This window comes from Lolium perenne, chromosome 2 (assembly GCF_019359855.2).
Source record: "Lolium perenne isolate Kyuss_39 chromosome 2, Kyuss_2.0, whole genome shotgun sequence".
NCBI classification, from domain to species: Eukaryota; Viridiplantae; Streptophyta; class Magnoliopsida; order Poales; family Poaceae; genus Lolium; species Lolium perenne.
The window spans coordinates 263,864,246-263,879,098 of NC_067245.2; the positions used below are offsets into that span (position 1 = coordinate 263,864,246).

General features: G+C 42.6%; 2 protein-coding genes across 4 annotated transcripts; one reads left to right on the top strand and one right to left on the bottom strand.

Moving 5' to 3' along the window:
• Window positions 1-4,733: 4,733 nt before the first annotated feature.
• Window positions 4,734-8,365, bottom strand: LOC127335835 (probable isoaspartyl peptidase/L-asparaginase 3). Of its 3 annotated transcripts, none has more exons than XM_051362569.2 (7): window positions 8,146-8,365; window positions 7,866-8,052; window positions 7,093-7,157; window positions 6,541-6,987; window positions 6,412-6,470; window positions 5,604-5,708; window positions 4,734-5,244 (listed from the first exon to the last, which is right to left on the bottom strand). In XM_051362569.2, the coding sequence occupies exons 1-7, from the start codon at window positions 8,206-8,208 to the stop codon at window positions 5,025-5,027; spliced, it is 1,146 nt and encodes a 381-aa protein (XP_051218529.1). In that variant the 5' UTR covers window positions 8,209-8,365; the 3' UTR covers window positions 4,734-5,024. The 3 variants fall into 3 exon arrangements, with proteins under 3 accessions (XP_051218529.1, XP_051218530.1, XP_051218531.1); XM_051362570.2 differs by having other exon boundaries at window positions 4,734-5,266; XM_051362571.2 differs by lacking the exon at window positions 8,146-8,365 and having other exon boundaries at window positions 6,541-6,998; window positions 7,866-7,939.
• Window positions 8,366-8,381: 16 nt separating this feature from the next.
• On the top strand, window positions 8,382-9,023 carry LOC127335837 (uncharacterized). Its single transcript, XM_051362572.2, has 2 exons — window positions 8,382-8,662; window positions 8,766-9,023. Exons 1-2 carry the CDS (start codon window positions 8,441-8,443, stop codon window positions 8,844-8,846), a joined length of 303 nt encoding a protein of 100 aa, XP_051218532.1. The 5' UTR covers window positions 8,382-8,440; the 3' UTR covers window positions 8,847-9,023.
• The last annotated feature ends 5,830 nt before the right edge of the window (window positions 9,024-14,853 follow it).

Genomic DNA, 14,853 nt, shown 5'->3' on the forward strand with positions numbered 1-14,853 from the left:
TGGAGGGGGTTCGGATGATAACCTGAAGGTGGACTTTTTAGGCATAGATGCAGCTGGATGGCGGTCTATGTACTTTGTCGTAATGCCCAATTAAATCTCACTATAATCATCATGATATGTATGTGCATGGTCATGCCCTCTTTATTTGTCAATTGCCCAACTGTAATTTGTTCACCCAACATGTTGTTTGTCTTATGGGAGAGACACCTCTAGTGAACTGTGGACCCCGGTCCAATTCTCTTTACTGAAATACAATCATCGCAATACTTGTTCTCTGTTTTCTCGCAAACAATCATCTTCCACACAATACGGTTAATCCTTTGTTCTGACAAGCCGGTGAGATTGACAACCTCAACTTTGTTTTCGTTGGGGCAAAGTACTTTGGTTGTGTTGTGCAGGTTCCACGTTGGCGCCGGAATCCCTGGTGTTGCGCCGCACTACATCCCGCCGCCATCAACCTTCAACGTGCTTCTTGACTCCTACTAGTTCGATAAACCTTGGTTTCTTACTGAGGGAAACTTGCTGCTGTACGCATCACACCTTCCACTTGGGGTTCCCAACGAGCGTGTGCTTTACGCGTCATCAAGGAGGAAGAAAGGGTTTTTTGCGAAAACCCCCTAGACTTTAGGGTTTTCTCTGGAAATTTTAAAATAGGGTTAAAATCACTTCCATTTGGTTATTTTGAACTCTTTTGCAACCCCCAAAACACTCTAAACTTTGCAGAAAATATTTAGGACACTTCCTAATAATAATTGAAGGTCCACATATTTTTGTGTTCAGGTTTCAAACATTTTAACAAATTTCAAACAGAGGTGGAAACTTTGAAATTTAGGGTTTCCACTTTATTTTATTTGCAAAATTTTCTTAATGCATTTTACATGATGCTCATGAATGCACAAACAATTCCTAATTAGGGTTTGCTAGGAACAGGGATGTTACACACGACGATGAGAGGAGGAAGCGAGCGAAGAACAATGCCGAAGCAAGGCCATCCCGCCCTGCCCCCGACAACGAGTAGTGCCAACTGACAGCAAGTAGGGTAATTGTATTTTATATTTAGTTACGTTCATTCAAACTTGTAATATATAACGAAACTTGAATGAAAATTAAGTTTCCAATCCTTTGTTTGGGGAATGCCGTTGGGCAGAGCCGTTCACCAAAAATAGCAACCCAATCCTCAAATGGTATGTCAAAACTTGCGTCGGACGCCATTTGGGGGAACTGAAAGGACATGGATACCACCTAGAGGGGGGGTGAATAGGCGGTTTAAAAACTTTTCGATATGGGCTTAACAAATGCGGAATATAACTAGCGTTTAATTTGTCAAGCACAAAACCTATATAACTAGGGTTCACCTATGTGCACCAACAACTTATGCTAAGCAATACAAGCAACTATGTGATAGCAATATATATGACTTCAATCACGAAGGCTATCACAAAGTAAAGTGCATAGTGAAGAGCTCGGGTATAGGAATAACCGAGTTGACGCGGAGATGACGATGTATCCCGAAGTTCACACTCTTGCGAGTGATACTCTCCGTTGGAGCAGTGTGGAGGACAAATCACTCTAAAAGCCACGAAGGCCTCACCGTATTCTGCTCGAGCCTTCCCACCAAAAGGGAAGTTCTCGATCCACTATGGAGCTTTGAGGGTGGTCACCAAACCCGCACAAAGCTTGGGACAATCTCCACATCTTAGTTGGAGGCTCCCAAGAAATTCACCACAAAGGCCTCACAAAGCTTGAGGAATCTCCACAACTTAATTGGAGGCCTCAGGAACACCACTAAGACCACTAAGACGTCTAGGGTTCCAAGAACCCAGGAGTAACAACCTTCTCACTTTCACTCCCACGAATCACCGTGGAGTACTCAAACCGATGCACCAAATGCAATGGCAAGAACACCACTAAGATGCTCAATTTTCTCTCTCTCAAATTCCAACAAAGCTACAAAAACTATTGGGGGAATGAGAGAGGAAGAACAAATAGGATAAGGAACACCAAAATTCTCTTCCAAGAACTAGATCTAAGGATTCCCACACAAAGAGGGGAATTTAATTGATGGGATTGTAGATCTAGATCTGCTCTCTCTTTTCCTCAAATATGAGCAAAAATTATGGAGGGATTAGAGGGAGAGGAAGCTCTCAAATGTTGGCAATGGAGGAGAGCAAAAGGAAGGAAGAAGAAACAAAATGAGAGGAGGAAGAAGGCCTATTTGAAGGGGCCAAGATTTGTGCCCATTGGGGGCCAAAAACATGTCTGGGCGGCAGTGTTGCCCTTCTCTGACTGGCACTGCTGCCCTCTCTGGCTGGCAGTATCACCCTGGGAATACCGAAACACCCCGATACGAAAATATTAAGAACTTTTGCATCTGGACTTTGATTTCGATGATCTTGGGCTCGTTGAAATCAAAAGAATGATCTCTAAAAATGCATAGAAACATCATAGTACAACAATGGAGGATAGAAACAAATGAATAAAGATTTTACATATCTATAAAAGGCAAACCGGTAAAATCGCCAATATGGAAAATGCAACAACTTGAGTTAGGAAACTCAGATTTAGGTGAAACCAACTTTGTTGTAAATAGGATGCCAGGAGATACCCCCACAAAGATTGAAAAACTTAATAATAAGTGGGGTATATGTTCTATGGATTTGAGAGTAAAACCTCTCAATACGAGAAACTAAGAAGAACTCCAATATCGAAAACATAACAAGTGATTCATGTGGAATCCATTTTCGGCGAACAAGAGCTTCCCATGGAAATAACCACAAACTCTAAATCACCACATGTATAAGATGAAAATAACTACCAAGAAAGATGATGCACGGATGCAAACGTTTGAGCTCTCTCCGAACGATATGATCGAGTTACTCACTCGAGAGCCCTCTTGATAGTACGGCAACTAACCTATAAACCGGTGCCCCAACTAAACCACGAGATCGAACCCCTATCAAAAGCAAACCTTAACCTTATGCGTTCCACTTGAGCTCAATGATGACGATCTTAACCGTAACAAGATGAAACGTCTTTCTTGATTATGCTTGCCTGGTGAAGTCTTGCGGATTGCTCCCCCATACTCCACTATGGAGAGATTCTTCTTTGGTGAATCTTCACATATCCATGATCACGATATGCATAGCAAGCTTCAAGCATATGATCTCTTCGAGGTGGCTCATCTTGAACTTGCACCTCCTTTGTTCTTTCTTCCTTATTTTCAGTCTTGAAGATACACATGAGAGCTCAACCAATCTTCTTCTTCAAGACATACTTATCATTTGATCTTCGTCAATTCTTATTGCAACCTTGAAGCCAACATACGGTTCCACATTTCCTATGGACAACTTCTGCAGATACAACTCAATGCAAACATTAGTCAATAGGGATTGTCATCAACTACCAAAACCACATATGGGGGTTCCATGCACTTTCAGAACCTGGTTGTGGATGCTCTTATTCTCCATGGAGCTTACTTGCATGTCGACTTGGGGATTGCAAGCGGCATTCCTCTTAAGGCCGTGAATGCACTATGTAGTTTAATCTAGAGTAATTCGTTTAAAGATTTAAACTAACCTAACTAATTTGACTATGAAGAGGGACAGGATGGGGCGTGAATCGGGCGCGCCGATGCTTTGTGACACGTCGGGTTTTGCCTGCGAGCCCCACCTGGCAGCCACTAGCCTTAAAATCCTACAACTATTTGGCAATTCCTCCTCCCGCTCGCCACTTCATTTCTCCTGCCCGCCACTTCAGCTCCCGTCCACCGCTCCAGCTCCACCCATACCCTCGCAGCCACCGATTTAGGCATGCCTCCAAACAAGAAGGCGCCCACGAAGGGGCCGACAAAGCCACGCGTCACGTTGAAGGAGAAGTCGTTGACCATGCCGAAGGAAGAGTAGATGGTCAAGCGCGCCCGTTGCGCAATCTTGACGGCGGACCGTAAAAGTCGCGATGATGGCCAGGCGCAATCTTGTCGTGCATTGTGTTTCATTGTGTTTATCTGGCCGGCTGATACATGAGACCCACAACTTCGATGGGGACCTCTCATCGGATAAGCTATCAAGAACAGTGCAATTTTGTGACTGTTAACTTCAGAAGAATAATCTTTAGCGCCCTGATGGCCCTTCGGGAGTTCAGGACGAATTATTAACAATGGACTGACGCTATATTTCTATATTTACTTACAGAAATAGTTAATCAGCATACACATTCTTCATGCAAACAATATTGGGAAGGGAGGTGTTCAAGTGAAAAAACAGGGGGCACGCAGCCAGGCACCAACAGTATGCCAACGAATATTTTTGCAGTGGCAGAGCCAGGTGGGTGGAAGGGTGGTGCAGGCCCCACCCTAAGATTTGTCCAACCAATATATCAGCTAGAAAAAATAGGGAAAAAACAAAAGGCTCAACCCAATTTAGGCCTGCTCCACTAACAAATTGGGTTGGATCCACCACTGTTTTTACTGCCGACGATAAGGCCAAGCCTGCGTTATCGCTTTAGATAAGGCACAATGATTGATGAAAATAAACAACGAGACAACACATACATTCACAGAGCAAAGACAATGGGTGTCAACTCTATACGGCAACAAACTCAAACCGACCAGGAATCAAACTTGCGAAATAACCAAATGCAAAAAAACAACAACGAAGGTTATTTCGCAAGTTGGGTGACATATTAGATGCCTTCCCAGCTCTGAAGATGACTTATTCCACAAAATACTCCAAAAATGACTTGGAAGTAGACCCATCTACATCTTAATGCATTAAACTGGTATAGTTGCAGTACACAAGTTGACTAATTCAATTGCAAATATATTTCGAGAAGACTACAGCGCATTCACTGAATCTGCTACCACTATATTTCATTGCAGTTTCAATATAAAATTGCAGTCCAATAGATGACAGGGGAACAATCCCCACACGATTTCTTGCATTACCATGGCAGTGATTGAATAGAACTTAACACGATGAGTATGCCTTGTTGTTGACGCAGCTTTTTGTACTACAGATATGCCTATGTCAAGGTGTTACTGTGAAGACCTCCACATCTCGCATGCTGGAATTCCTGACAGAATACTGAAATGTCCATCCATGGCATGCCCCGGCATGCACTCCTTTCTTGTTAATCGCAAATACAGCACCAACAAAATCGGGGTATTTCCGAGAAATTCTTGATATAGCATCCATGGCAGCATCTCGAGGCTCCATCCCTCGCCGCATGCTCTCTACTACTTGATAACTGCAACAAAAATTGCAGTCCACTGGACCATTGCTTAAATTGGGCTACTAATAACAAAGCTAACATAGGCTTAAATTCATATGGAAGTAGTCGTCTTAAATCAGGATTGGAAAAATATGGACATGGTTGAATATCACCATATCTCAGGATACAACTTTCAAATAATACCACATAGGGGAAAAAGATGCATGAATATCAAAAGATGGCATCCTATCGTATCTCCCCTTTTCAGGATAATTGCAGCTTGCTAGTGAGTAGTGACTAATGAGATCTTAATTGAGCCAGTGATCACAACAAGAAAATATATCGTTCTTTGGATAAAAGGGTAATAAATCTTGAAAGAAGTCCTTCTCAATTACCATGGAAGGAAGCGCATCATAATATCACCATCACCGGTAGCTCCACAAGCCCCAACTTCATCATCAGCATATGCAGAAGAACCTGGTATTGGTCCATCACCTACCCTGGAATCAAATGATTAGTAACTCAATACTCTGCACAACTATAAAGAGGTAAATAGCTGTTAGGGTATTTGAGAACGATGATACACATATCAAAAGGCAGCTTCAGCCTTCAAGTAGTAGTATTATTTGTATGTAAAATACAAGTGAACAAACTAAAAGTACAACTATAAGTATGTCTTGCCATAATCCATTCAGGATAAATATTACTCCCTCCGTTCCATATTTGTCGTAGATTCGGATGTATCTATACACAAAATGTGTCGAGATAGATACATCCGAATCTACGACAACTAATATGGAACGGATGGAGTATAAATCTACATATCAATCCCATCATTAGTAAGTTGACGTAACTTTTTAATATGCACCATCAATCTTGTTAGATTTGTTCTGCCATACAGAATTAACATCATAAACAGTCACCACTCACTAGTGACTTTGAAAATATACCAGATTAGCAGTGTACAACATCGATAGTTCGGACACTACAAGAAGACTCGGCATGGAAAGTATTATTATGGCTATCATTAATTCATTATCCACCTGACAGAAGTTTGAATATACAAGGGACCAACTAAATAATGCACTAGCTCGTTCATATATCTGCAGATGCAATGTATGCAAATAATATATATTTCTCTAAAAAGAGGTGTCAAACGAAACTTTAATGTCAAATCTACCAATAGCAAGACAAGAAGCTCACCTTCCAGGAATTTTGAACGCAGCACCATTGGTTGATGTGCCAGCTGCTACATGACCCATCTTAACAAAGAAAGACAACTGAGTATCAGATTGATGGAAAGAGCAGTTTAATTTTAGATGAGCTAGGTACCTTGTCAATCACGGCCATAGAGATTGTATCATGGTTGTGGCGATTAATAACAGACTTGAAATGGGAGTTTGTCGGTTCCAGCAAATTATTACTTTCGAACCATCCTTGACAGGTGGGCCCTTGAGTCTCCACCACAGCATTTTGAACAGGGTCCATAGACCCAAATGGTGGTATATTTATAGGATGGTATGGACCACAGTTGCCAGCAGGATCAACATTTTTCCAAAAGTTAGGCTGGCAATGGTTTTGTCTCCAATTTGACCATTTCTCCATTGAGTCCGGTGAGCTCAGGTTAGTTGGTCCTGCAAGACCCATTGAAATTGCAAAGGCGGTTGCCTTCTCTCCAACAAGAAGAGTATGGCCGGTGTGCTCCATGACCAACTTTGCGGCCTTAATTCCATCTTTCACATATCTCATGGCCGCCACAGCTCCAATTTCCATCGTTATCTGCCAGTTTCCTTAAGCAAAAGAAAACATTATTACATCCACCACGAATGCTGCAACATAAAACGGCATCTGTACTGTAGCCTGAGTATGTAAAGCAGCTTTTACCCCATTCATGATAAGAGCATCTAAAGTAGTTTCACCGTTTTCATCTGGACTTCCACCTGGACCAACTGCGTAAAGTGTAAAATAGTTAAAATCAGCACTCTGGTTGATTCAGGACACACGACAGAAATACACAAGTGCCAAACCAAAGAAGTTTAAACACACAATCATGGGGTTTTGCTAGATATTTACAGCATATAATATATTGATGGAGTTAGATGCTAGGCAATAGACCCAACTAAAGATTACTTTCTGAACACATTGTATCTGCAACATAATGGAAACTGGACTTAATGTTGTCTTCGCTTGATGATCGAGGCTTAACTCCTGACATCCAGCACTATAATCTCAAATTAAAATTAAGCTCCAAAAAGTACTGCTCTTCAGAGTTTCACATCAATAAAGAGTACACACAATTTTAAAATAGTGCAGAACAGCACTTAGGGGCTTCCTGAATAGATATGTTATGGAAAAAATTAATGGGATTAAGGTTTATGCCAGAATTGTCATTGCGTAGGCTTGCAAAATGCAGTAGCAACTAGCAAGGCGAATGTTATCAACTAAAATTTCTGTTAGCGAGCCTCTTGGAGTTAAACCAAATATCTTGTCAATCAATCTCCGGAGAACGAAATACTTTGGTAACTCTAATGATTTTAGCAGGTTTTTCTATGTAATTTGACCAATGTATCAGAATACTCCATAATATATAATCACCACACAGCTCGGATGAATGATATTTTACAGAGACGAGAGAAGAGCAGCAGCCAACAACGGACCTGTGCCATCGCAGCGGAGCACCTCGCAGGCGGAGCAGCCAGCGACGACAGCATCCACAGCCGAACCCCCTGCGCCACCGGCCTTGACCACCTCCCACGCCGCCCTGACCGCCTCCCGGAACGGCCAGGTGCTCACCACCACCGGAAACAGGTCACCCCCTTCCGCCGCGCCTCCTCCGCCCAACGCCTAGTTAAAAATCCCCAAACCGCAGCGGTCATCAATCATAACACAACTAAATCCGACCTGTGCAAAATCGAATCGGATCGGATCAACACTCACCAAGAACCAACTGAATTGCAGCAGCAGGAGCCGTAGGAGAAACCCCGCGCTGCTCCGATCCATGGAAGCGGAAGCTGGGGGTCGAGGTGGATCGTCGAATGGTACTGGTGATCAGTGCGAGCGAGCCTATCGCGATAGGTTGTGGTGAAGTGGCTACCCGTCCCACATGTCAGTGGGCAGACAAGACAAGGCCTAGCGCGGGCCCCACGTGTCGGTGAGCATTCTGCGTTCTCATAGTTTGCAACTCCCACAGAGCTGGTGTCGCCAAAATAACCTAGTGGCGGCGGCGGCGGCGATGGATGAGCTGGGCAAGGCCGGCGCGAAGAAGGCCGAGATGTGGCCGTGGTGGGCGGGAGCGAGTGCCGCGCAGCTAACTGCCGGGCTGGTTTGGTTCCGGCGAGGCAAGGGCGGCGGGGACATGACGATGCCGTTCAGGGCGTTCGCCATCGCCACCCTCATCGTCGGCGCCGGCGCCACCGCGGTGACCGCCGGAGTGTCCGCGGCGGGCGTCGGATCGGTACGTCCCCGGAGCCGAAACCATTCCACCCGTGTGACGGATTCTGCGATCTGGCTGGGACGAACTGTTCGCCGATCCCGTCTCTGACTCTCTGTATCTGCAGGTGGCGGAGATGAAGGACTTGGGCGCGAGAATCAGGAGGTGGAGCAGAGTTCCTCCTCGACGGGTCCAGGGAGGAGAGTAGTAGCTCCATGGATTTGGTCAGGAAGCTACTAGAACAGCAGGAGCTTGCAACGCAGGAGTTCCATTGCTCGGATGTACTAGTGAAATGGAGCGGCAGAGTTGTATTTTGATCTCAGAGACTACTCCCCATTTGGGAGATGCAATGCAGAGCAATAATCGCATATGTACTTTGTAACTTTGTAGCGAAAGCTTGTTCAATCAAATTTGATCTTTGTCTTATGAATAGCCATTGTACACTCTCCCCATATGGAAGTTTGCAAATCTCTTGTTTATTTTTTTTCGTCTTAGAGATCATTTGGCGCCCCTACTTTCATTTCATTTGACTGAAATGAAATGACACTAAAGACATCATTCAATTTGTCAAGCTGAAAAATCAAGTATGGCTGCTACAAAAATTTATCTAGTCTACTGATTTCTAGAAGAATGGCGGGTTAGGAGCATAAATTGATTTAACATACAATACAAATCCCCTAAAATTTGCTGTTGAAAAGATTATTCAATTTCATGAAGCCAAACACATTGGGTGTGGAATCTCGATTGAATTCCACAATTTCAATATGAAATGATGGTTATCAAATAAGATCTTAAAGTAAAACGCACTTGTCTAGTTTACCAAGTTGCCACTGATGTTCACTTTAGTAGTTCAAGTTGCAAACTTGTGGTGCCGTCGCCAATTTGTGTCATTGTGTTACGTGGACCGCAAACTTTTCTATGTGGTGTGATGTCGGGCACGTGCCAAAGCCGTTTATTGATCACACGTGAGGGTCATGGGTAGTTGTTTGCTTGCAAAAAGAAGTATGAATGTTTTCTCCTTGATTCATTTGTAAAAGAAGGTACATTTTGATTTTCATACTCCTGCTACCCATTCCCCATCATCAAGAGACCTAAATATACATTTTGAAATACTTTTTCTCCTCGCCGTGGCCATTGAGAGGCACCTCATGGAGGAGATTTGGTAGCACGGCAAGCCTGTTTTGCGGCTAAAGGAGGGGCATGTTGTGATGTTGCATGCCTTGTTTATGGCGGCCCTACATGAGCTCTTTATTTTGTTATCGTTTCATTCATACTTAGAAATGTGATGCCATTTCTACGCAAATGGAGATCTTCATGTGGGCTCTCAAGCATCATTTTTCAAATGGAGCAAACATGCCCTAACATCCTTAACCAAATGCATTGATTGAAGCAATACAATTATAATTTTAGGTCAATAAAATAGACAAAACGAAAGTAGAACCATAAAACATAATCCATCTCATACAAGTTGGTTTTGGCCACACAACAAGCTGACAAAAATACCCTCAAGCCATCCTTAAATACCTCAGCTGGGACATTTTTTTGAGTTCGGTTTTGTTGGATTGAGAAATAAGATATCTGGAAAGAGAAAGAGTTGGTTTCCTACTATACTAGATCTAATTGTTGTTTTTGATATGAAGTTGCTTTTGCCTAGTGTGTACTAAAAACCACATATTTCTCTTATGGAGCCCTTTGTCAACCTATGGCTACTCAAATTGTTCAGAATAACATGCGCATCAGAAATGTTTTGCCAAAAATGAAGGTGGGTTGGTGTAATATCCCAGGTAATGGGGTTACAAAAATAGAGGAAACAGATGTGTGCATCGCATTCATGCATAGAAAATCTGGGGAATTTTCGCGCTTTAAAGTAAAACAAATACAAGAATCGAAGTTTCACTTGACCTTGGTGGAATTGAAGTAGCTCATCAAGTCAAGCGCTATAAACCTCAATGTGACTTTGTTAAAACCTTGTTTTGGGTAGAGATGATTTGATCTAAGGGGTTGGATCAAATGTAATTAATAATCAACACAACAACACTTTACTCACTGATCAATTGCTTGATCTTATAAAAGATTATAATATAGTAATCCTTGTCATAACATAAGAACATCTATTCAATTGGAAATCAAGTAACAATAAATGGAGAACCCATTCTTCATTTATCTTTTCCATGTCTTAAACTAATCCATGTTCTTACCATGAACCCCATGGTAATTCTTGAACTAAATTCTTGAACTCAACACCAACACAAGCTTCTCATTAAACCCTAGAGATTGGAGAGGTATATAACCATCAAAGAGATAAGAAGCAAACTCTAAATTATAAACACTTAAAAGTTAAGAAACTACCTTGAGGTACAATTGAATTCACTTTAAAACTAAATACCAAATATAGCAAAACACAAGGACCTAAGTGCATAAAAGCCACACATTCTTATTGCAATCATAACTTATTAAGTATGTGGAATATTACAAAACTAAATTCGTTTACATTACGAATTATAGTTCAAACTATTTGAATAAAATAAAATATGAGTACTTTGAAACTCATAGGATCATGCCTTGGTGAAATCAAACATCATCATTCAAAATTGGAGTATAATCCTTATTCTTGACATTTTGATCCCAATTATAATATTAATACAATCACATATTATATAGTGACTCAACCACAAACATAAAAATCATTCACAAGATATTTAGTAACAAAAGCCACTTGGCTATCTAAAAATAAATCACATGAGAGGATAATACCAATGCCACATAGGATGAAAATATCTACATAGTTTGCATCCTAAGCAATGCCACCTCATGCTTAAGGGATTGCTATGGATGAGGGCATGACAACCAAGCACCTTACTCATCAAATCCAAACAAGAGTCACCCACCTATTGTAGGATAACGTTGCATAGAAAACAAAAAAATTCCTACGGCGAACACGCAATCCAAGCCAAGATGCAATCTAGAAGACGGTAGCAACGAGGGGGTATCGAATCTCACCCTTGAAGAGATTCCAAAGCCTACAAGATGAGGCTCTTGTTGCTGCGGTAGACGATCACTTGCCGCTTGCAAAAGCGCGTAGAAGATCTTGATCACGATCGGTTCCGGCGCCACGAACGGGCAGCACCTCCGTACTCGGTCACACGTTCGGTTGTTGATGAAGACGACGTCCACCTCCCCGTTCCAGCGGGCAGCGGAAGTAGTAGCTCCTCTTGAATCCGACAGCACGACGGCGTGGTGTCGGTGGCGGTGTAGAAGTCCGGCGGAGCTTCGCTAAGCAATGCGGGCAATATGGAGTGGAGGAGCTTGGCTAGGGTTTGGGAGGGGGTGGCCGGCCACTCTATGGGGGGCGGCCAGCTTATGGTCTTAGGGTGGCCGGCCCCCTCCCTTGGCCCCTCATTATATAGGTGGATCCCAAGTGTTGGTGTCCAAGTCTTCGAATAAGACCCGAAACCAAAAACTTCCATAGGAGGGGGAAACCTAGCCCAACTAGGACTCCCACCCAAAGGTGGGATTCCCACCTCCCATGTGGGGGGTGGCCGGCCCCCTATGGTGGAGTCCACTTGGGACTCCACCCCATCTAGGGCTGGCCGGCCATGGAGGTGGAGTCCCTTGTGGACTCCACCTTCCTTGGTGGTTTCTTCCGGACTTTTCTAGAACCTTCTAGAACCTTCCATAGAACCTTCCGCGACATTTTATTTCACATAAAATGACATCCTATATATGAATCTTATTCTCCGGACCATTCCGGAACTCCTCGTGATGTCCGGGATCCCATCCGGGACTCCGAACAAATATTCGAACTCCATTCCATAATTCAAGTGCTACCATTTCAACATCCAACTTTAAGTGTGTCACCCTACGGTTCGAGAACTATGCGGACATGGTTGAGTACTCACTCCGACCAATAACCAATAGCGGGATCTGGAGATCCATAATGGCTCCCACATATTCAACGATGACTTTAGTGATCGAATGAACCATACACATATATTACCAATTCCCTTTGTCTCGCGATATTTTACTTGTCCGAGGTTTGATCTTCGGTATCACTCTATACCTTGTTCAACCTCGTCTCCTGACAAGTACTCTTTACTCGTACCGTGGTATGTGGTCTCTTATGAACTCATTCATATGCTTGCAAGACATTAGACGACATTCCACCGAGAGGGCCCAGAGTATATCTATCCGTCATCGGGATGGACAAATCCCACTGTTGATCCATATGCCTCAACTTATACTTTCCGGATACTTAATCCCACCTTTATAGCCACCCATTTACGCAGTGGTGTTTGGTGTAATCAAAGTACCTTTCCGGTATAAGTGATTTACATGATCTCATGGTCATAAGGACTAGGTAACTATGTATCGAAAGCTTATAGCAAATAACTTAATGACGAGATCTTATGCTACGCTTATTTGGGTGTGTCCATTATATCATTCACACAATGACATAACCTTGTTATTAATAACATCCAATGTTCATGATTATGAAACTAATCATCCATTAATCAACAAGCTAGTTTAAGAGGCATACTAGGGACTTCTTGTTTGTCTACATATCACACATGTACTAATGTTTCGGTTAATACAATTCTAGCATGATATATAAACATTTATCATAAACATAAAGATATAAATAATAACCACTTTATTATTGCCTCTAGGGCATATCTCCTTCGCCTCCCACTTGCACTAGAGTCAATAATCTAGATTACATTGTAATATACCTAACACCCATGGCATTCGGTGTTGGTCATGCTTTGCCCTAGGGAGAGCTTTAGTCAACGGATCTGCTACATTCGGATCGGTGTGTACTTTGCAAATCTTTACTTCTCCATCTTCGATGTACTCGCGAATCGAGTGGTAACGCAGCTTGATATGCTTCAGCCTCTTGTGTGACCTTGGCTCTTGTGCATTGGCGATGGCACCCATGTTATCACAAGAAATGATTAATGGGTCCAATGCACTAGGAACCACACCGAGCTCTACAATGAACCTCTTCATCCATACCGCTTCGATGAAGCCTCCGAAGCCGCTATGTACTCGATTCTGTTGAAGACTTCGCCACCGTGCACCGCTTCGAGCTTGCCCAGCTTATCGCAGCACCATTCAATATAAACACGTACCCAGCATTGTGACTTAGAGTCATCGGGATCAGTGTTCCAACTTGCATCGGTGTAACCGTTTACAACGAGCTCTTGGTCACCTCCATAACAAAGAAACATATCCTTAGTTCTTTTCAAGTACTTCAGGATATTCTTGACCGCTGTCCAGTGTTCCATTCTGGATCACTTTGATATCTGCTAGTCAAACTAACGGCATGTGCTATATCCGGTCTAGTACATAGCATGGCATACATGATAGATCCTATCCGCCGAGGCATAGGGGATGTTACACATCCTTTCTCTTTCTTCTCGTAGCCGGTCCTTGAGTTTTACTCAATACCTTGCACGGTAACATAGGTAAGAACCCTTTCTTACTTTCGTCCATTCTAAACTTCTTTAGAATCTTGTCCAGATATGTACTCTTGTGATAGCCCTATTAGGCGTCTTGATCTATCTCTATAAATCTTGATGCCTAATATATACGATGCTTCACCAAGGTCTTTCATTGAAAAACTATTATTCAAATAACCCTTAACACTGCTTAATAGTTCTATATCATTCCCGATCAATAATATGTCATCTACATATAATATCAGGAATGCTACGTAGCTCCCACTCACTTTCTTGTAAATACAGCCTCTCCATGACACCGTATAAACCCGAAGTCTTTGATCACCTTATCAAAGCGTCGGTTCCAACTTCTTGATGCTTGCTTCAGTCCATAGATTGAACGCTGAAGTTTGCATACTTTGTCAGCATTTTTAGGATCGACAAAACCTTTGGGTTGTACCATATACAACTCTTCCTCAATGTCTCCATTAAGGAACGCCGTTTTGACATCCATCTGCCAAATCTCATAATCGAAAAATGCAGCTATTGCTAACAAAATCCTCACAGATTTTAGCTTCGCTACAGTGTGAGAAAGTCTCATCGTAGTCAACTCCTTGAATTTGTCGGAAACCCTTTGCGACAAGTCGAGCTTTATAGACAGTAATATTACCATCAGCATCTGTTTTTCTCTTGAAGATCCATTTATTCTCGACAGCCTTTCGGCTATCAGGTAAATCTACCAAAGTCCATACTTTGTTATCATACATGGATCCCATT

Coding starts and splice junctions, on each gene's coding strand:
- LOC127335835 (XM_051362569.2), bottom strand. CDS start 8,208: ATGGATCGGAGCAGCGCGGGGTTTCTCCTACGGCTCCTGCTGCTGCAA. Junction 5,709..6,411: donor GCGTTCAAAATTCCTGGAAG/GTGAGCTTCTTG, acceptor ATTTGATTCCAG/GGTAGGTGATGGACCAATAC. Junction 5,245..5,603: donor ATGATGCGCTTCCTTCCATG/GTAATTGAGAAG, acceptor TTTTTGTTGCAG/TTATCAAGTAGTAGAGAGCA.
- LOC127335837 (XM_051362572.2), top strand. CDS start 8,441: ATGGATGAGCTGGGCAAGGCCGGCGCGAAGAAGGCCGAGATGTGGCCG. Junction 8,663..8,765: donor CCGCGGCGGGCGTCGGATCG/GTACGTCCCCGG, acceptor CTGTATCTGCAG/GTGGCGGAGATGAAGGACTT.